The sequence below is a fragment of the Myxine glutinosa genome, chromosome 8 (assembly GCF_964187855.1).
Source record: "Myxine glutinosa chromosome 8, kmMyxGlut1.1, whole genome shotgun sequence".
NCBI classification, from domain to species: domain Eukaryota; kingdom Metazoa; phylum Chordata; class Myxini; order Myxiniformes; family Myxinidae; genus Myxine; species Myxine glutinosa.
The window spans coordinates 72,157,021-72,179,316 of record NC_136268.1 but is presented as its reverse complement, the minus strand read 5'-3'; the positions used below and the strand labels follow the sequence as shown (position 1 = coordinate 72,179,316).

The 22,296-nt window shown below is 44.9% G+C and overlaps 1 protein-coding gene across 4 annotated transcripts in view; it reads left to right on the top strand.

The window, feature by feature from the left end:
- Nucleotides 1-22,296, top strand: part of LOC137415012 (receptor-type tyrosine-protein phosphatase kappa-like) — a 566,119-nt gene that overhangs the window by 432,398 nt on the left and 111,425 nt on the right. For all 4 annotated transcript variants that reach the window (XM_078783392.1, XM_078783391.1, XM_078783393.1 and 1 more), the window contains one exon: nucleotides 10,129-10,226. In XM_078783392.1, coding sequence (XP_078639518.1) covers nucleotides 10,129-10,226 — 98 coding nt within the window. The remainder of the gene's footprint in view (nucleotides 1-10,128; nucleotides 10,227-22,296) is intronic.

Sequence of the window (22,296 nt, the reverse complement as noted above, 5' to 3'; positions counted from 1 at the left end):
TTTGGTTGTTTGTCTATACCCTATCCTTTTTTATTTATTTATGCTGAGCATCAATCTAAGAAGCAGTATGTACCATTTTTAGTCTTTGTTATGATTAGGCCAGGGTCAGATTTTAAATGACGACCCTCTCAGACTCAGAGCAGGCACTCTAACTGTTATGCTGCTCAACAACTGCCATGCAACCAACTTTTATAGTCTATTTTGTACTTTTCTTCTTTTTTTTTTCCTAATTATACATCATAGAAATATCTAAATCCCCTTTTTATCTTCCCAGACATGTTTAATCCTTAATTTGGATCCATTTACGCATGCTGCTGTTTGAAGTCTTCAACCCCATTCTCACTGAGTGACAAGGTCATTTGGGAGTTTGGTGGAATTGGCTTTCATTAATTACAGCCATTGGACATTCTCCTTGTTCTGAGAATCCACCTTCTGTATAAGTTGTATTTTTACACACATTATGGAAACCGCCGTTACTGTTTCGACACTCAATACTTTAGACCAAACTTCTTCAACAACATCTCTCACCTATTATGAGACGGTCTCCCATAACATGGATGTTTATGGATAAAATCTTGAAATGGCATGGCATCAGGATGCCATTGTTGTCCACACTGTTCTAACCCAAATGGTCTAACCCAAATTAATTTACCAGGTTCGATGTGTTGCATACATGGATCAAAAGCCATGAATAAAGGTGAAATCTTCATTAGAAACACCTTCATCGTAAATCACATAAAATGTCCATTACCTCTATCTTAGTAGAGGTTACCATATAATCCTATTTTGATTTTTTTTTTTTTAAGCACTGAGTTGCTCATTATATGGAATCAGTTGTTGCTCATTACAACCGATTTCATTATATTTTACTTGTGCCTGAATAACATTGCATATAAAACATAAATGTTCAATTATACAGACTTGGCATTTAATATGGAAATTTTTTTTGTGGGGGTGAACTTACTTTTCAAGATGACTTAGAACCAAACGTTCATTGGAATTATGTTGAAATTATTCTAGATTTTGTTAATGTTTCCTTTAAAAGAAACAAAAACCACATTTGACATTTTGAAGCAAATAAATTGATCCTTGAAAGTGATGTAAACTGATATCGAACTCAATTCACGGACAGTACTGTGTTAAACTTCTGTACGTTTTCCAGAAGTATCTCTTTATTTTGCACATTAGCCAAATTTCTTTTCAACAAAAACAAAAGCTAAATTATGACTGGGATTACGGACAGTAAAATTACAGTTCAGTACTTCGTGTAACCCCCACGATCATTCAGGAGAGCACGTACACGTTGAGGCATGCTGTTCACGAGATTTCCCAAGGTTTGGACAGGAATCGCTTGCCATGCAGTGACAATAGTCTGCTGCAATTCACGCACAGAGGTAGGCTGCTGGTCCAAGTTGTCGATTTGATGCGTTAATTCTGCACACAAGTTCTCTGTCGGATTCATATCCGTGGACATGGCAGGCCACTCCATATGCTCTCCACCACGGTCAGCAAGAAAGCGTTGGATCATGCGAGCACGATGAGGCCGTGCATTGTCATCTTGGAAGACAAAGTTTCCTCGAAAGGCTGCACGAGCAAATGGAAGCAATGTTTCTTCCATAATGACCCTGTACTTGAACTGGTTCAGGTTTCCATTCAGAACAACCAGGTCAGTTTTGCCCCCTGCATGAAAAGCAGCCTAAACGGTCACCCCACCACCTCCAGCTTGGACTCTTGGCACTATACAATCTTCGTTGTGGGCTTCATGCACTTGTCTGCGCACTCGGACGCGGCCATCTTGACGATAGACCAGAAATCTAGACTCGTCACTGAAGGTCACGTGATTCAGGTGTCCTGGCTGCCATTGACGGTGCTCTCTGGCCCACTGCAATCGGCGCTGGCTGTGTTGTCTGGTCAGGCATGGCTTTCTCAGGGGACACCTGGCACGATAGCCTGCTTGAACCAGTCGTTGGTTGACTAGCCTTCTGGATACAGGCACATTTGTCAGTTGCTGCCACTCAGCCCTAAGCCGATTCGCTGACTTGGTACGGCCATTGCAGACTAACCGGTGCAGCTGGCGATCATCTCTCCTTGTGGTTCTGCATGGACGTCCTGGCCTCGGTATTGGAGTAGGGACACCCCTCTGAGCATTTCGTTTCAGGATCTTTGACAACTGACCTTGAGTGATGCCATACTGCCGAGCAATAGCACGCTGTTTCATGCCAGAATTTCTTAAAGCCACCACTCCATGACAAACAGCATTGTCAAGTTGACGGACCATCTCCAGAGGAAGCGGCAATAACGTTTGTAGACGTGCAGCAGTTGTTTTCCACTAATACAGAACGCAACAACCCTTATATACCCGATTGTGAAGCCAATCGTCAAATGTACCTGTCCTTACATTTTGTCATGCCACCTGTGATATACTCCTGTTATTGACTTCTTGCTGCGAAAGACAATCAGTGACATGGTTCTTTCAACAAAGACATCACCGAAGGGTAAAAGAAACTCACCAGATTGATATACTGAGTTCAGAAAGTAAACCCAAGTCAAGAAAAAAAAATATTCCATATTAAATGCCAAGTCTGTATTTCCATGGAAGGAAAAATTAGGAGCTTGCAAAAGGTTTAACTTTGCCGATTCCTCCTCTTCGTTCATACACAGCACAAGGCTCTGAAGTGCATCATTGGCTGAGGGCATGGCTGTGCCATTGATGCAATGCCGTCTGCTAATTAGGGCAGGAATGTCGAAGTTTTTCATGGTGCCAGCGATAGCTTGCCTGTTCTTCACGAAGGACACTGTGGGATCTTTAACGTCGTCCAACTAATGCTGGCTGACCTGACACCCATTGAACATCCATGTGAGGGATGGCACACACATCAATGAATTGTCCTGCCCATGAAACACTGGGATGACAGTTGATAGCTGGGTCGAGATTTGAACCCAGGCTAGACAGCTCTAGAGGCGAGTGTGACTTTGCCGATACAAACATGGAATGGTGAGCCTGTTTCCATCTGAGTGCTTGTTGTGAAATTTGGTGCTTATACCATGTACTTTCTCCTTTTCCTGGACATTGATCTCGGTCGGGGTCGTGCAGGAGCTTGTACAGAAATCACGTGTAGGACAATGACATTCAGAGACACTTCAACTTGAATCAACACAGCAAGTGAGACTTGAACGTCTCATAACAGCATCTTGAGCTGTGCACTCAGGTGGGTTTTGCAAAGTCAAAATAACTTTGGCATTTGGAATTTCATACTTTATTAACAGAGCATACCTGGTGTTGACCTAATGGTTCGGGTGGTGGGCTTGGGATTCTAAGGTCCCGAGTTTGAATCCCGTTAAGCTGTTGAATTAATACCAGGTGGGGTTGACTCAGCCTGCCATCCTTCTGAGGATGATATGAGTACCAGGGTACTGGGTCCTCTCTCAAAGAGGTTGGTGGCAGGATTTCCACTCCGGCCGCTGTAAAAACACCTCATTCCGTAGCACACACAGTGGCGTGTGTCGGGATTGTGCTGAGTCATCCAAGGATGGAGTCCAAGGGTGCAGTGACTTGCTGATCCAGCGTAGGCTCATATATATATGTATGTATATATATATATATATATATATATATATATATATATATATATATATATATATATATACATACATATATATATATATATATATATATATATATATATATATATATATATATATATAGATATATATATAGATAGATATATATATATATATATATACATATACATATACATACACTACCGGTCAAAAGTTTTAGAACACCTCAATTTTTCCAGTTTTTATTGAAATTTACGCAGTTTCATGTCTCAATGCACTCTGAAATTAAGCATAGAAGAAATAAACAATTGGAGATTAAAAAAAAGAAATCATAGAATCATTTTGTTGAACAAAATTTAATTTAAATTTTTGACTTGGCAAAGTAGCCACCTTTTGCACATATAACCGCCGAACACACTCGTGGCATTCTTTCTGCAATGGAAATCAAATATTGTTCGGGAAGTTCTTCCCAACACTGTTGCAGAAGTTCCCACAAATGTGTTGCACTTGTAGTTTGCTTTGCTTTCACCCTGCTGTCCAGTTCATGCCAAACCAGCTCGATGGGGTTTAAGTCTAGAGACTGTACTGGCCATTCCATGATTTGAAGCCTACCGTCTTGTTCTTTTCCTCGAAGGTAGTTTTGACATAGCCTGGAGGTGTGTTTAGGGTCATTATTTTGCTGTAGGATGAACCCCTGACCAACTAGGCGTATACCAGAGGGTATTGCATGGCGCTGCAAAATGCTGTGGTAGCCCTTTTGGTTCAGGGTGCCAGTCACTCTGTGCAAGTCGCCGACTCTGGATCCAGCAAAAGAGCCCCAGACCATCACAGTTCCTCCTCCATGTTTGACAGTTGGTGTCACACACTGAGGAACCATCCTTTCGCCTGCTCGACGGCGTACAAAAACCATGCGTGATGAACCAAAGATTTAAAATTTTCATTCAACGGTCCATAAGACCTTCTTCCAGTCTTCAGTAGTCCACTGGCGGTGCTTCATGGCCCAGGCAAGCCTCTTTTTCTTATTTTGCCATCTTAGCAATGGCTTTCTTCCCAATGGCCACTCGACCTGTCAAACCTGCAGCTCGAAGTCTTCTCTTCACAGTTGAAACTGAGACTTGCTTACCTCGACCAGTGTTAAGCTGTGCTTGAAGCTGTTGTCCTGTGAGCCGCCGATCACGAAAGCTGTTGACTCTCAGAAACTTGTCTTCTCATTCTGTTGTGGCTTTGGGTCTGCCAGGCCTCTTTCTGTCAGAGTTTCCTGCAGTTTCCAACATACTACTTCCTGCAGTGCAATATTGTCCAAATAATGCTTCAGAGGGTGTAATAACAGTCTGTTCCAATACTGCTTTGATACAGACAGGGGGTTTGTAATCAAGTAATCAGCAGAGTTTGGGACACCTGTAGGAATTGTTTGCATCAACTTTCAAGGCTTAATTTACTTACATTGCTGCAGAAAAGCTGTAAGTTGTTAACCCATTACTTGTTCCCTGAAGAAGGCCTTTTTTGTACAATATAACTGTGCAATTTACATTATTTTCCCGTTTTTGCTAACCTAAACGTTTTTTTAACCTCGAGCAGTTTACTGCTTACCTTTGTACCATTTCAGGTTATTCACTGGAATTGAATTGCTTAAATTTCAATAAAAACTGGAAAAATTGAGGTGTTCTAAAACTTTTGACTGGTAGTGTATATATACATGTATATATTCAGACCAAACATATGTATGACCAAACATATGCATACATATGTGTATGTATATATATATATATGTATAGATAGATAGATAGATAGATATATATATTAACAGAGCCAACTAACATCCATATTTGCACAATAATTTGGTTAGATTAACTCAAATGTGGGGCCATCGGATCCATGTAAAATAGTTGTGTCCATAAATACCATTGATGTAATTAATTTTTCAGGATTTGATCAATTGTGTATGCTATGCACACACCAAGGTAACCGGTACATTTACCTGGCAGGGTAAAAATGTCTCCTTTGTCGTGATTTATTGCCCATACCTAAAACTTTGCAGTCGTATGTCTTTCTTTTGGGAGAAAAGAAAAAGAAAATAAAAATGAGAATTTTTTGTGTCGTTAAAATTAATATATTTCCACATTTTTATGTTTGCACTCTTGGGATATCCCAGAGCGTGCCACATTGTTCTCATTCCCCCAACTAGGACGTGCCCGTACGTGGGTGCCCGTTCGGAAAAACATTCCAAACCGCGTGGCAGTAACGACCACAGAACCCCCCCCTCTATTTACATGAAATGGTTTGGTCCATTCGCAAAGCCAAAGCGAACGACCACAGAACCCCCCCCCTCTATTTACATGAAATGGTTCGGTCCATTCGCAAAGCCAAAGCGAACGGCGAACGGCTAAATCGCCATAGCTCGGTAACTACTTCTCCGATTAATATGAAACCTTGAAAAGGCACATCCTCGGGTCCCCAGCAATATACCTGGCAAGTTTCAAGTATACACAAAGAATTAAGTTAAGCACCCCCCCCCCCCCCCGTTTTTTTACAACCTCGCACATTACAAGTTTGTTGTCGTCAAAACAGTGTAATATACCCATGATATTGCTATATTTTCTGGAGAAGTGATATTATGGTCACATAAAAACATAACAATCATGCCGTTTTCAATATTTTATTCTGAATAATTTAAGGTGAAATTTTTTGGGAATTTTAGGCATATTTTCACCTCAATTTAAGTATGGAGCTATAGGTCCATCACGGACAGTGTGGATGACGTTTATGTTTTCTAACGTACAGTCATTGTTCTGAGAAGACCTCTAGCGATCATTGCGTCAATAACGTGTGTAGGACCCACGTGAGCGGATCACTGACTCAACCCTACGTCTCATAGACCCTGTAAGCCGTCGTATGCGTTGCTGTGGCAGGTTGTTCCATTCCCGATGTAATGCACGTTCCAATTCATCCAGATTGGCTATTGGAGGGACCATCTTCGCAATTTGTCGTCCCAACATGTCCCAAACGTGCTCGAGGGGGTTCAGGTCAGGACTGTACGCAGGCCAGGGGATGGTTGTCACAGCACCTTGCTCCAGCAAGGCTCGGACGCGTCTCGCACGGTGAGGCCTGGCGTTGTCATCCATGAAGATGGGTCTGCTGGCGAGGGTGTGGTCATCGAAGTGCGGGATTACGGTGGTATTCAGGATTTCCTCGGCATATCGCTCTCCGTTGAGGTTACCTCGCACAGTTATCAGGTCCAACTTACAGTCATGGGAGAAGCATCCCCAGACCATAATCGAGCCACCACCAAAGGGTACCGTTGGTTGAATGTTTTTAGGTGCATACGCGGTGTTTTTGTGGCGCCACACCCGAACACGCCCATCTGTCACGTACAGCAAGAACCGGCTTTCATCCGACCAATGAACTCGCCTCCAAGACCGGATGTTCCATCCACGTCGCGCTAGGCACCATGCCAAACGCTCCCTCTGATGTCGTTCGAGTAGCCTTGGACGCTTGATCACTCGTCTTGACCTTAAACCGGCCGATTTCAGGCGGTTCCTCACGGTACGGTGACATAGCCTTCTGTTGGGCAGCCAGTAGTCCATCAGGAAATGGCTCGAGGCGAAGGGATATCGTCGCACCAGTCTCAAAAGCGCTCTATCTTGGCGGACTGTTGTCACGCGAGGTCTTCCAGACCTTGGGCGGTCCTTCACCGCATCCGTTTCCTGGTGTTTCTGCACCAACCGACTGATCACCGAATGGTGGTAACCAAACGTTCGAGCTACAGCTTTTCTGGACATTCCGGACTCGATCATGCCTATTATCCGCCATCGTTCTCCGTCCGACAACCGTCTACGAGCCACCATTACGAGAAAATGACCATGTAACCCCCACACGAGCTCAGGCGTGACTTGCAATAACCCGTGATGATAGTGCATTTACAGAAAATCACGACCACGTGGATGATAACACGTGCTGCACGAGCGATGGGCGTCACAGATGAGTGCACTCATCTGCATTTCATCAATGGATAATTGCTAATGTCATACCAATCATTATTTGATCTCACATACCTTAGAATATATGCCAATGTATACATATACACAAAGAATATATATTAGGGGGTGCTTACCTTAATTCGTTGTGTAGGGGTGCTTAACTTAATTCTTTGTGTATATATCGGACCCGTGGTTGTCGAGAAACAGCGGTCACAGACACACAGACACACAGACATACACACAGACATACAGAGATTACTGGAATTATAGATAGATGAAATTACCGTACATCATTCTGACAGATATATTTGTTCTGGTGTTGGTGTGGCACAGGCATGATGGGGCGTATGGCCTCCTCCTGCATCTAGTTTCCTTGTTATTAGTCCCCTACCGGTGTACACCGGAGGGGACTATAGGTTTGCACTCCGTCCCTCCGTCTGTCAGTTTGTCCTTCTGTCAGTCCGTCACGCAAAGAACAGTTTTCCGGACTTTTTTTCTAAACTCTTGATGCTAATGATTTCAAACTTGGTTCATGGTTTCCTCATGATAAGTTACAGATCAAGTTCGAACTTCACGACGTTTCGATCATTTTTGACAAAGTTATGGCACTTTGAACTTTGGTAATTTCCCCCAACAGTTTTCCGGACGACAGACTGCCGGTAGGGGACATGTATTGCAGCGCAATACTCAGAATGCTTGTTTCTTCATGGTTCAGATAATTGCTCCTGTGGTATTGAGATCTGCAGAAAAAAACCCCTGTTCTTTGATCAGAAATCCAATTATTATTATCAATTGGTGATGTATTTGTCAATGTACTGGATCATCTGTCAGATAATATCAAGTCTATCGAACCATTTTATTTTGCAGGTTAGTTTGGAGGTATCAGCGGCCTCATCATTGGCCTACTTCTTATTGGCTTGACTTTATATCTCGGAACATAAGGTTGACATTGGTTAGTACTGGTAGGCAATGGCGGATTATAATGGGGGCAAATGGGGAATTTGTTCCTGGCTCCAGATCTTGACTGGTTCAAAAATTGAATGAATAAAAAGTTTTAATGCAGTTTTTTGTTTTTTCCTTTTTTTCCCTTTTTTACAAACGAAAGTAGCTGTCTGGACATGGTGTAATCTTGGTAATTTGTTCTGTTCTTACTAAAATAGTGTGGTATGTGGGAACGAGCAAGGAAACCTGTGGAGTGAATCATGTGAGTGAGTGGTGTGTGAGTGGTGTTTATGTTCTGTGTGCGTTAACAGTAGAAAGAGGGCTGTGAGTTGTTCCTTGTGTATTAACAGTGTGAGGAGGGCTGTGAGTTGTTCTGAGTGAGTGGTGTGTGAGCGATGTGATGTTCCGTTTGTGTCAACAGTATAAAGAGGACCGTGTGTTGTTCCGTGTAAGTGGTGTGTGAGCGGTGAGATGCTCCGTGTGAGTGAACGGTGTAAAATCTAAATTCAATCCATTTTAAATTCAGGCTGCAACACACCAAATGTGAAAAGAGTCAAGGGGTGTGAATACTTTCTGAAGGAAATGTAACTCCTTCAACTCTAACTCTAAATAACCGACAGAGACAAGAGATTATTTACTCAACCTCAGACAACCTGTGCACTCATGGGTGGCACACTGGCACTCATGTTGAGACCGGCCCGAAAATATTATTTGCCCTCGGCCCTGGCAAGCTTAAACCGTGCCCGCGCCACCATCTTGCCAGTGTGATTTTGGGGATTTTTGATTGAGAATGATTGAGGTTGATACTTTGAGGGTGCAAAGATCATTGTCCCATTTGAATATAGCTTGGGGACATAAAAGATCCACAGTATCTTCAGAAACTAGTTGGCCATTGTGTGCTTGTACCATGGCTAAATTTATTACCTTAAGATTAAATCGGACATGCAAGTTAATTGCAAAGGGTTGTGGCTGGGAGGTCCATAGCACTAACTAATTCTAAGAAGAGGGTTGGTCCATTGAACTAACATTCTGGAGCTATGCCCGAAGACAGATTCAGTCATGCCAAACCAGCCTCACAAAAATTATTACACTGGGTGGTTTGCTGTTGCCTTCCCAGTGGTAGTCAGAGTTGGAATTTGGCCAGGGTGGCAGCAATTTAATTACAAAGGGCAGTGTGGGATCTTTAACATCAAGCAACTAATGCTGGAAGATGGGACGCCCAGTCTGATGTCCATCCGAGAGACAGCATACCTGCCCTGCCTGTGAAACACCAGGATGACAGTTTATAGCTGGGTTGCAATTGAGCCCAGCTGGGATACCCAGTCCCACGACTGTGCATATGAGCAGGCTATCTGTCCAGCCCCTGAGTTGATAGAGAATGAGTAAATTGAAAGATTAAGTGTGGACATGGTACATGCAAAAAGGGCCGAATGACCTGTTCGTAAGCTCCGTCATACGTCTTTCTATATTACGAATTTTTTTTTAATTATTATTAAATCCATCGGCGAGGGTATAATTGAAAGATTCCATTCTGTAAATATAGAAGCAGAATGTTTGAAAAAAAACAAAAAAAAACTGAAGATTGTAATAAATTACAATGGTGCTTTGATTTGTATTTCATCAACTTGTAATCCATATTCACCCCCAGGGCCAGTCCAAGACACCCTGGCAGACTTCTGGCGCATGATTTGGCAAGGAAAAACTAGCAGCATCGTCACGGTGACCAACTTGGTAGAGGTCGGCCGGGTGAGATTTATACATTCTCTTCGTTACTTCTTTGAACATTTCTTTGGTCCTTTAGCTTGTCTGTGGATGATAATGGAGAGTTTTTGGTCTGGATATTGATCTCAAAGAAGCCTGATAAAATTAAACAATTGAAGGCAAAATTTGTCATTTTTTTCCCTTGTAAATGTCTGCTTTCTTTGGGTTTTAAATGTTGCCCTTCCATTAGTCTTTATGAACAAAAAAATCTGAAAAGCATTGACAGCCTCATACGTTCCCAAAGGGATAGGAGGGGCAATTTTAATGTATTTCAGCCAGTTAGTGTGTGAATCCACACATAAATATACTTCAGTATGGAATTTTCATTCTCGGATCTATATATACATAAGTACACCCCAAGTAAGTACACCCCATGTAAAGTTTTGACTTTTTCAACATATTTCAACATACAGCTATTTGATCTTCATTTCAACAATATTGATAGATAAAGGTGATATAATATAACAAATATCATGAAACATTTACATTTTGTAGTCCATTGTATAATTTAAATAAACATCAATGCAAATTTCACATGTGGAAAAAGTTGTTCTCCTTCAACAGTCATTCAACAGTACAGTCATTTATCTATATATCTACACATCTGGGCAGTGTCTGTGTTGTCACTTAACGACTCCCTCAAACTTTTGTTTCCGTGGTTGTGAAGTGTTTTTAATAACGTTGTGGTGGTTTTGAATCACATGGTGGTGAGGTATTTTGAATTATGTGGTGGTGAGGTATTTAGAATTATGTGGTGGTGAGGTGTTTTTAAATGACGTGGTGGTGAGGTGTTTTTAAATCACATGGTGGTGAGGTGTTTTTAATTATGTGGTGATGAGGTGTTTTTAATTATGTGGTGGTGAGGCGTTTTGAATTAGTTGGTGATGAGGTGTTTTGAATTACGTGGTGGTGTGGTGTTTTTAATTTTGTGGCTCTGAGGTGCTTTTATTACGTGGTTTATGGCTGTGAGGTGTTTTTAATTTTGTGGTGGTGAGGTGTTTTTATTACGTGTTTTATGGCTGTGAGGTGTTTTTATTATGTGTTTTATGTCATTTTGCTCCTGTGCAACCTCCACACCCCTTCCGACCTCACTGACTACTACAACCACACTCTCTCCTCCTGCCTTGACCAGCTTGCGCCTGTAAAAACCAAAACAGTTTCTTTCACCCATTCTGCTCCCTGGTTTACCCCTGAACTCCGCCTGATGAAAACTCGTGCTCGCCAACTTGAAAGACTCCGCAATAAAACGGGTCTCACAGTTCACTCCCAAGCCTACAAGGACCACCTACAACACTAAAAAGATGCCCTCTCCCGCGCCCGCTCTGCCTACTACTCTCAAATTATCCACTCTGGCTCCGGAAACCCAAAAGCACTCTTCTCGACAATAAACAAACTCCTCCGCCCCCTGAACACCACCACCCAGTCATTCACAGTAGACAACTGCATCTCCTTCCTCTCTTTCTTCCAACGCAAAATTGACAACATCTATAACAGCTTGACCACCGCTGCGCCCGCTCCCCCTCCAACCACCTGCCCCCCCTTGTCCTGCCATCCCCTGTCTCGGTTCTCCCCAATCTCCCCTACTGACCTCTCTGAACTCCTCATAGGAATGAAAACTGCCACCTGCACTCTTGACCCCATCCCCTCCAGCTTTGTCAAAGCCTCCCTCCCTGCTCTCTCTCCACTTATCATTGCAACAATAAACTCCTCCCTGTCTACAGGCATCGTCCCACCTTCCCTCAAAATTGCTGCTGTTACCCCCATTCTAAAAAAACCTGGTCTAAACCCTGACACCCTAAACAACTTCAGACCCATCTCCAACCTACCCTTTCTGTCAAAAGTTTTGGAACGCGCTGTAGCCACTCAACTCAAACATCATCTCTCTGCCAATAACCTGTATGAAACATTCCAATCCGGATTCCGCTCCAACCACAGTACTGAAACTGCTCTCCTCAAAATCACCAACGACCTTCTCCTCTCCTCTGACGCTGGCAACCTCAACATTCTCGTCCTCCTCGACCTCAGCGCTGCCTTTGACACCATCGATCACACTATCCTCCTCACCCGACTTGAATCCACCTTTAACGTTACCGGCACTGCCCTCTCTTGGATTAAATCATACCTCTCTGACAGATGCCAGTTCATCTCCATCAATAACCGCAAATCCCCCACTGCTCCCCTCCCCCAAGGTGTCCCCCAAGGTTCAGTTCTTGGCCCCCTCCTCTTCATCCTTTACCTGTCCCCCCTCGGTCACTTAATCCGCCGTCATGGTCTCCAATTCCACTGCTTCGCCGATGACATCCAGCTTTTCATCTCCACCAAGTCAGTCTCCACCGACACCCACTCTATCCTGACAAACTGCATCACTGAAATAAAATCCTGGCTTCAAATCAACTTCCTCAAGCTTAACTGTGATAAATCTGAAATAATCATCATTGGCCCAAAAACGCTCACAAAATCCACCCATAACTTTGCCCTCAACATCGACGGTATCCCAGTATCCACCTCCCCTCACATCCGGAATCTTGGCGTCATCTTTGACCAAACCCTTTCCTTCGACAAATACACTAAACAGATCACAAAGTCAGCCTGCTTTCACCTGAAAAACATTGCCCGTCTCCGTCCATCCCTCTCCTCCACGGCTGCAGAAACCCTCATCCACGCCTTCATCACCTCCCGTCTGGACTACTGCAATAGCCTCCTCTATGGTTCACCCTAAAAAATCACCAATAAACTCCAATACATTCAGAACTCCGCTGCCCGTCTACTCACCCATTCCCGGACCCGTGACCACATCACCCCCGTCCTTTACAAGCTTCACTGGCTCCCCATCCCCCAGAGAATCCAGTACAAAATCCTCCTCTTGACATACAAAGCCCTCCATAACCTGGCCCCATCCTACCTGGCTGACCTCCTCTCCAGACACACTCCCACCCGCAACCTCCGCTCTGCTGGTATCAACCTCCTGACCCCCTCCATCCGGAGCAAATTCAGATCCTGGGGGGACACAGGGCCTTCTCCATCGCTGCTCCCACCCTCTGGAACTCACTACCTCACACCATCAGAGACTCCTCCTCACTCACCACATTCAAAACATCACTAAAGACCCACCTGTTCAACACTGCATTCAACATTCAACCCACAGCATTTAACCCCTGACTATCTCTTCTCCTTCTCCCTCCTTTTGCTTTAAATATTTCCCTATTGATTCTTGTCTTTTTGCAATTGTTGTTTTCATGTATTGTTATGCATTATGTTTGCCACTCTGTCAAAGCGCCTTTGGGCTTCTGGAAAAGTGCTATACAAAATAAATGAATTATTATTATTATTATTATTATTATTATTATTATTTTATGGCTGTGAGGTGTTTTTGTTACGTGTTTTATGGCTGTGAGGTGTTTTTAGTACGTGTTTTATGGCTGTGAGCTGTTTTTAATTTCGTGGTGGTGAGGTGTTTTTATTACGTGTTTTTATGGCTGTGAGGTGTTTTTATTACGTGTTTATGGCTGTGAGGTGTTTTTATTACATGTTTCATGGCTGTGAGGTGTTTTTAATTTCGTGGTGGTGAGGTGTTTTTATTACGTGTTTTATGGCTGTGAGGTGTTTTTATTACGTGTTTTATGGCTGTGAGGTGTTTTTATTACGTGTTTTATGGCTGTGAGTTGTTTTTACTTTTGTGGTGGTGGGGTGTTTTTATTACATGTTTCATGGCTGTGAGGTGTTTTTAATTTTGTGGTGGTGTGTTTTTATTACGTGTTTTATGGCTGTGAGGTGTTTTTATTACGTGTTTTATGGCTGTGAGGTGTTTTTTATTACGTGTTTTATGGCTGTGAGGTGTTTTTATTCCATGTTTTATGGCTGTGAGGTGTTTTTTATTTCATGGCTGTGAGGTGTTTTTATTATGTGTTTTATGGCTGTGAGGTGTTTTTAATTTTGTGGTGGTGAGGTGTTTTTATTACGTGTTTTATGGCTGTGAGGTGTTTTTATTACGTGTTTTATGGCTGTGAGGTGTTTTTAATTTCGTGGTGGTGAGGTGTTTTGAATTACTTGGTGGTGAGGTTTTTTTGAATTACGTGGTGGTGAGGTGTTTTGAATTACCTGGTGGTGAGGTGTTTTAAATTACGTGGTGGTGAGGTGTAATCGTCCCAGACTTCCAGTCTGCACCTACCCCTCCCCTATCTATGTGCTGAGGGGTTCTTTCTTGAAAAAAAAACATTCAACTTAAATCTTCAACCTAAATTGCTTATAAAAATGTGATATCACAAACACAACAAATACATTTGTGCAAAATAAATGTTTGTATTATGATTGGTGTAAATCATGACAAAACAGCAACTCAGGTACAGTCATTATCCTCAGCTAAAATAAGCCCGTTCCTCAGTATCGACGCGTGGTGAGGCGAGCGCAGCGAGCCGAGCCAACCTAGTATATATATATCTGTGCAGTCTGTCCTGTCCTGTGTTGTCCTGTGTTGTCACTGAACTACTTTCTCAAACTTTTGTGAAATCGTACCAAACTTCTGGAATGCACATATCTCTCCCGTCGGTATGTCCTAAGGGTATATTGTTTGAAAAAATTTCCAATTTTTTTTTTTGGGGAATTTTTTTGGGAACATTTTTTGTTTTTCAACTTCAATTGTTTAGAAAATGTGATATCACGTATATTACAAATACATTTGTGCAAAATAATTGTTTGAATTATGATTGGTTTAAACCATGACAAAACGGCAACTCGGGTACAGTCATTTATCTATATATCTACACATCTGGGCAGTGTCTGTGTTCTCACTTAACGACTCCCTCAAACTTTTGTTTCCGTGGTTGTGGAGTGTTTTTAATAACGTTGTGGTGGTTTTTAATCACATGGTGGTGAGGTATTTTGAATTATGTGGTGGTGAGGTGTTTTTAAATGACGTGGTGGTGAGGTGTTTTTAAATCACATGGTTGTGAGGTGTTTTTAAATCACATGGTGGTGAGGTGTTTTGAATTAATTGGTGTTGAGGTATTTATAATTACGTGGTGGTGAGGTGTTTTTAATTATGTGGTGGTGAGGTGTTTTGAATTACTTGGTGGTGAGGTGTTTTTAATTATGTGGTGGTGAGGTGTTTAGAATTAGTTGGTGATGAGGTGTTTTGAATTATGTGGTGGTGAGGTGTTTTGAATTACTTGGTGGTGAGGTGTTTTTAAATGACGTGGTGGTGAGGTGTTTTCAATTTCGTGGTGGTGAGGTGTTTTTATTACGTGTTTTATGGCTGTGAGGTGTTTTTATTACGTGTTTTATGGCTGTGAGGTGTTTTTAATTTCGTGGTGGTGAGCTGTTTTTAATACGTGTTTTATGGCTGTGAGGTGTTTTTATTACGTGTTTTAAGGCTGTGAGGTGTTTTTAATTTTGTGGTGGTGAGGTGTTTTGTTACGTGTTTTATGGCTGTAAGGTGTTTTTATTACGTGTTTTATGGCTGTGAGGTGTTTTTATTTTTGTGGTGGTGAGGTGTTTTTATCACGTGTTTTATGGCTGTGAGGTGTTTTTATTTTGTGTTTTATGGCTGTGAGGTGTTTTTATTACGTGTTTTATGGCTGTGAGGTGTTTTTATTACGTGTTTGATGGCTGTGAGGTGTTTTCAATTTCGTGGTGGTGAGGTGTTTTTAATTTCGTGGTGGTGAGGTGTTTTTATGAAGTGTTTCATGGCTGTGAGGTGTTTTAAATTACTTGGTGGTGAGGTATTTTGAATTACGTGGTGGTGAGGTGTTTTAAATTACTTGGTGGTGAGGTGTTTTGAATAACGTGGTGGTGAGGTGTAATCGTCCCAAACCTCCAGTCTGCACCTACCCCTCCCCTATGTGTGTGCAGAGGGGTTCTTTCTTGAAAAAAAAAACATTCAACCTAATTTTCCTATAAAAATGTAATATCACAAACACAACAAATACATTTGTGCAAAGTAATTGTTTGTATTATGATTGGTGAAAATCATGACAACACAGCAACTCAGGTACATTCATTAGCCTCAGTTAAAATAAGCCCGTTCCTCAGTAACGACACGTGGTGAGGCGAGCTGAGCTCGCCCCACCAAGCTAGTATATATATATATCTGTGCAGTCTGTCCTGTCCTGTTTTGTGTTGTCACTGAACTACTCCCTCAAACTTTTATGAAATCCTACCAAACTTCTGGTATGCACATACCTCTCCAGTGTGTATGTACTAAGGGTTTTTTGTTTTTTTTAAATTAAACTTAAATCTTCAACTTCAATTGTTTATAAAATATAATATCATGTATATTACAAATACATTTGTGCAAAATAATTGCTTGTATTATGATTGGTATAAACCATGACAAAACAGCAACTCAGGCACAGTCATCCATCTATATGTCTACATGTCAGGGCAGTGTCTGTGTTGTCACTGTCACTGAACTAATATATTATATATATATATATATATATATATATATATATATATATATATATATATATATATTTCCAGGAAGCAGTAATGGAAAGAGAGTGGCACTTATATGTGTGGGAAAATTGCATGCTCGACTCATGTCGCCCAGGTGGCAGAGCACTGGTATGGTTCACCAGAGGACCTGGGCTCGGTTCCCAGTCTGGGTGTATAATTTTCCCACTTGTCAATTAATATATATATATATATATATATATTATTTTTTATTGTTTTCATTTATATAGTAATATAGATACCCAGTGAGGCTTTACATCACTAAATGCTCCATCTCTTATTGCACACAATTTTGTTTAATTTGAGATGAAGATAAAACTTTTGAGTAAATATTGGCAGCCTATCATGTATTTAAAAAAAAGTATTTTATCCCAATATTGCATATTTTAGTTGTTAAATGAAACTACCAAAATTACTTCGACTTTGCAATTTATTTTTAGAAAGGAAAAAACACTTCAGATCAATTCAGAATAGAAGCAATGGGCAGCATAATGGATTTTACTCAGTTTCAAGCTCAATTTCAAACTTTGTTTTAAAGTTTATCATGGATTCATAAAGGATTTGCCGATCCAAGGTGAATTTCTCATTACAACTATTAACTGTGGATTTATTAAGATACTTTTATTGCACAATTTAATTTTAAGGATGGATTATAGGGTTGTGAAATGCGTAGATGAGGTGATAACTCAATGCGTTTTGGTGAACCACTTGACTGTATATGTATATGTCGTAGGACGTAGATATTGGTTGAAACTGCAATAACTGAATGCTTTTTCAAGATTTTGGAATCTACCATTTTTATTCATACATAGCGACTTGCACCAATGCTTGAAATCGAGGGCATCAAGTATTTTTTTATCTTTGCTCTCATATCTATTTAAATTGTGCTTTTATTGGCAATTGCTGTCTAAAGAAAGGGATATTTTGGCTTTGCTATTCACAAAACAAACTTACTGAGGTCCATTGTTTCCGCAACATGATCAAAGAGTCAAAACATGTACTCGACGTCAAGAACATTGTGGTTTTTGCATCTGCATGGCTATTATCATTTTTTTCAAATGGTGTTTATTCTCTCGCACATTAGTTTAACTGGAAGAGCGTTTTCTTTGAGGCTGATGGATGCTTCTCTGAATCTGAACTTGTGTTGATCAGTTGTGAGAGTTGTTCTTATAAACCTTACAAATAAACTTCTTTATCTTGATGACATCAGCCAATATCATCATCTTGATGACCCGACGGCATCAGCCCAAGGGTCCTAAAATCCTGTTCTTCTGCTCTTTCACTCCCTCTCTCTGTTCTCTTCACCCTCTATTTTGCTCAAGGTCAACTGCCATCTGCTTGGAAATCAGCCAACATCACCGCTTTGCACAAAAAAGGTGCAAAAACAGATCCTAGCAACTACAGACCAATCAGCCTTCTCCCAATTATCAGCAAAGTCATGGAATCCATCATTGCTTCGGATATGAAATCTTTCCTCTTCAATGGCTTGATCTCTGATCATCAATTTGGTTTCAGACCAGGTCACTCTACTCTGGACATGCTGCTTCTGCTGTCTCAACAATGGATGGAGGTCCTCAATGCCAAACAGGAAATTAGAGCTGTCTCCCTCGACATATCACATGCCTTCGATACGGTCTGGCACCCCGCTCTGCTCACCAAACTCTCCTCCTTTGGTATCCATGGAAATCTCCACGCATGGCTGGCGGACTTCCTCTCTAGTCGTAGTCAACGTGTGGCCCTGAATGGGTTTCTCTCATCTCCTCTTCCTGTTCAGGCTGGAGTTCCCCAAGGCAGTGTTCTGGGTCCTGTGCTTTTTCTGGTCTTCATCAATGATCTCTATGACTCTCTTGAAAATCCTCTCTATCTCTTTGCTGATGACTCCACTCTCTGCCGCTATATTTCCTCATCCCTCAGATCGGCAGTCTGCAGCCTCCTCACTCTCTGCAGACCTGGACAAAATCACAGACTGGGCAAACAAGTGGAACATGTCTTTCAATCCTGACAAATCTCACACTCTTACGATGTCTCTCCGAAAAGACCGACTGGACAACCCTCCCATCTACTTTCTGAATAATCCTCTCCAAGAAGTCCTGTCACTCAAGCTTTTGGGTCTCACTATCTGCCATGATCTTTCCTGGGAAAACCACATTTCCAAGCTGGGCCTCCAAAGCCAGTCACCGACTGGGCATCCTCCGTCGTGCGAAGTCCTTCCTTGTCACACCTGAGCTCCTCCCCACATACAAGGCTTTCATCCGCAGCTCAATGGAGTACTGCTCTCCCCTCTGGGCTGGTGCTCCTGCCTCACACCTAGCTCGTCTTCACGCTGTTGAAACCAAAGCGTTCAGAATCATTGGAATCTACCGCGATGAAGCTAACTCCGAGGGCCTTTCACTTACTCACCGCAGGCAGGTTGGTGGTCTTTCCCTCTTCTACCGACTCCTCTCCGGCCTTGCTCCCCCAGCTCTCCCTGGGCTCTGTCCCCCAAATATTCCTACAGGTCGCACAAGATCTGCCTGCAACCCTCTTATGGTTAAACTGCCAAAATCAAGACTCTCTGCTCACCTTCACTCCTTCATGCCTCCTTTCTCCCGCCTCTGGAACAAACTCCCTCACTCTCTTCAATCCCACTCCTCCCTCCAGGTCTTTAAAACGGCTGTTCACCACCATCTCTTATCTTCCCCAATCCAAAACCTTGATCTTTTCTACCCCCGCTAATTTCACCCCAAATCCACTTTTTTTGAGGTGCCGACTTCTTTCCTGGAAGTCCTTGGTGTCCTTGCGTTTTATACCTATCCTGCCTCCCCCCAGGCCCTCTCCCTCCCACACATCTCCCGATGTCCCTGCTCTCAAATGTTGTGTTTGTGTGCTTCCTCCCCTTCTCTCCCCATCTTGTCGACCGCTCCCCATTTTATATACTTTGTTTGCTTGTTTGTTTGATTTGTGGTGAGGGATGTTGGCACGGGGGCAAACCGTCGGGCGGCCTCCTGGAGGTCCGAGCGCTGGTGAGCTGCGGACCAGGGACTGGTAGCGTCGGGAACGAATTCGCCCGGGACGCGTAGCGCCTGGCCATAGACAAGCTCGGCGGTGGATGCCTGGAGGTCCTCCTTGGGGGCCGTGCGGAGGTCCAAAAGGACCCACGGCAGCCGGTCGGCCCAACCGCCGTCTTGAAGGCCGGCTATGAGCGCGGCCTTCATGGAGCGGTGGAATCGCTCGCACAACCCGTTTGCTTGGGGGTGGTAGGCCGTAGTACGGTGGAGCTTGACCCCCAGGTTTAGGGGCGACCGCGCCCCACAGCTCGGAGGTGAACTGTGGTCCGCGGTCTGACGAGATGTCCGCCGGTGCGCCGAAGCGGGCGACCCAGGTGGCGATGAAAGCCTGCGCCACGTCGGCGGTGGTGGTGGATACGAGGGGAACGGCCTCCGGCCACCTGGTGGTCCTGTCCACCATGGTGAGCAGGTGTGTGAACCCCCGTGACGGGGGGAGGGGGCCCACCAGATCCACGTTGACGTGGTCGAAACGTCGTTCAGGCACGGTGAAAGGTGCCAGCGGGGCCTAGGTGTGTCGGTGGACCTTGGCCCGTTGGCAGGCCGTGCAGGTGCTGGTCCAATCGCGGACGTCCCGACGAAGGCCGTGCCAGACGAATCGCGCCGACACCAGCTTCTGGGAAGCTTTCCGGCCCAGGTGGGAAAGGCCGTGGAGGGAGGCGAAGATGCGGCGTTGCCAGGTGACGGGCACGATGGGGCGAGGCTGGCCTTGGGAGACGTCGCAGAGCAGGACAGTGTCCGCGAAGGGGATGTCGGCCAGGCGGAGGCCCGTGTCCACCGCCCGGAGGGCTTGCACCGTGGTGTCGGTGGTTTGGTCCGCCGCCATAAGCGCAAAGTCCACGCCCAGGTGGACCGCGTTCGCGCTGGCCCGGGAAAGACAGTCGGCCACGGCGTTGTTTTTGCCGGCGACGTGCCGGATGTCCGTGGTAAACTCCGACACGGCGGAGAGGTGGCGCTGTTGGCGGGCCGACCACGGCTCCGTGACCTTGGCCATGGCGTAAACCAACGGCTTGTGGTCGACGAACGCCGTGAAAGGTCGGCCCTCCAGGAGGTGGCGGAAATGGCGGACGGCCAGGTGTAGACCGAGGAGCTCCAGGTCAAACGTGCTGTATTTGAGCTCGTTCGGCCAGAGCTGCCGGCTGAAAAAAGCGAGTGGCTGCCAAACCCCGTTCACCCATTGCTCATGTACGGCGCCCACCGCGTAGTCGGAGGCATCCGTGGTGAGGGCGATGGGAGCGTTGAGCACCGGGTGAGCGAGCAGTGTTGCGTCGGCGAGGGCCCGCTTTGAGCTTTGGAAGGCCGCATCCATTGCTGCGGACCAGGCGATGTCGTGCTTGGCCGGCTTGCCCCGGAGGGCTTCGTAGAGGGGCCACATGAGTTGAGCAGCGCGGGGCACGAAGCGGTGATAAAAATTCACCATTCCCAGGAATTCCTGCAGGGCCTTTATGGTGCGGGGACGCGGGAACGTGGTGATGGCCTCGACCTTGGTTGGCAGCGGCACGGCCCCGTTCTTGGTGATGTGGTGGCCCAAAAAATCAACGGCCGTCGTGCCGAAGTGGCATTTGGCCGGGTTGACGATGAGGCCATGCTCGCTGAGGCGCCCGAACAGTGTTCGGAGGTGGAGGAGGTGTTCGGCCCGGGACGTGCTGGCGACGAGGATGTCGTCCAGGTAAACGAAAAGGAACGGCAGGTCACGCAGCATGCCGTCCATCAAGCGCTGGAACGCCTGAGCCGCGTTCTTGAGACCAAACGGCATCCGCAAGAATTCGAATAAGCCGAACGGCGTGATGACTGCCGTTTTAGGGACGTCGGCCGCCCTGACAGGTACCTGGTGATATCCCCGTATGAGATCAATTTTCGAAAAAATGACCCGTCCCGCCAGACGGGCGGAGAAGTCTTGGATATGCGGGATCGGGTACCTGTCGGGGGTGGTAGCGTCATTGAGACGGCGGTAGTCGCCACACGGGCGCCATCCACCCCCCGGCTTTGGCACGATGTGCAATGGCGAGGCCCACGCGCTATCGGAGCGCCGCACGATGCCGAGGTGCACCAACGCGTCGAATTCGGCCTTCGCCACGGCGAGCTTGGCTGGGTCGAGGCGGCGGGCCCTGGCGTAGACCGGCGGGCCCGTGGTTGGTATGTGGTGCTCGATCCCATGCCGTACTGCGACGGCCGAAAACGTCGGCCGCGTGAGGGCCGGGAACTCCGTGAGCAGGCGAGCAAACTCGTTCGCCGCCGGGATGGCGCATGCCAGCTCGGTCGGCGCGGAGCTGCTCAATGTGCATACCAGGGAGCTGAAGGTTTCGGCGTTGATTAAACGACGCCGTTGGACGTCCACCAGCAGTCCGTGTGCGCAGAGGAAGTCGGCGCCTAGCAGAGCCATGGGCACGTTTGCGGTTACAAACGTCCAAGCAAAGCGTTGGCCGCCGAAGCAGTGGGTGACGTTGCGCGGGCCGAAGGTGCGGATGGTCGATCCGTTGGCCGCAACCAAGGAGGGGCCGCAAACCGCGGATTGCCTGTCCTGGTCAGAGGCGGGTATGACGCTCAGTTGGGCGCCGGTG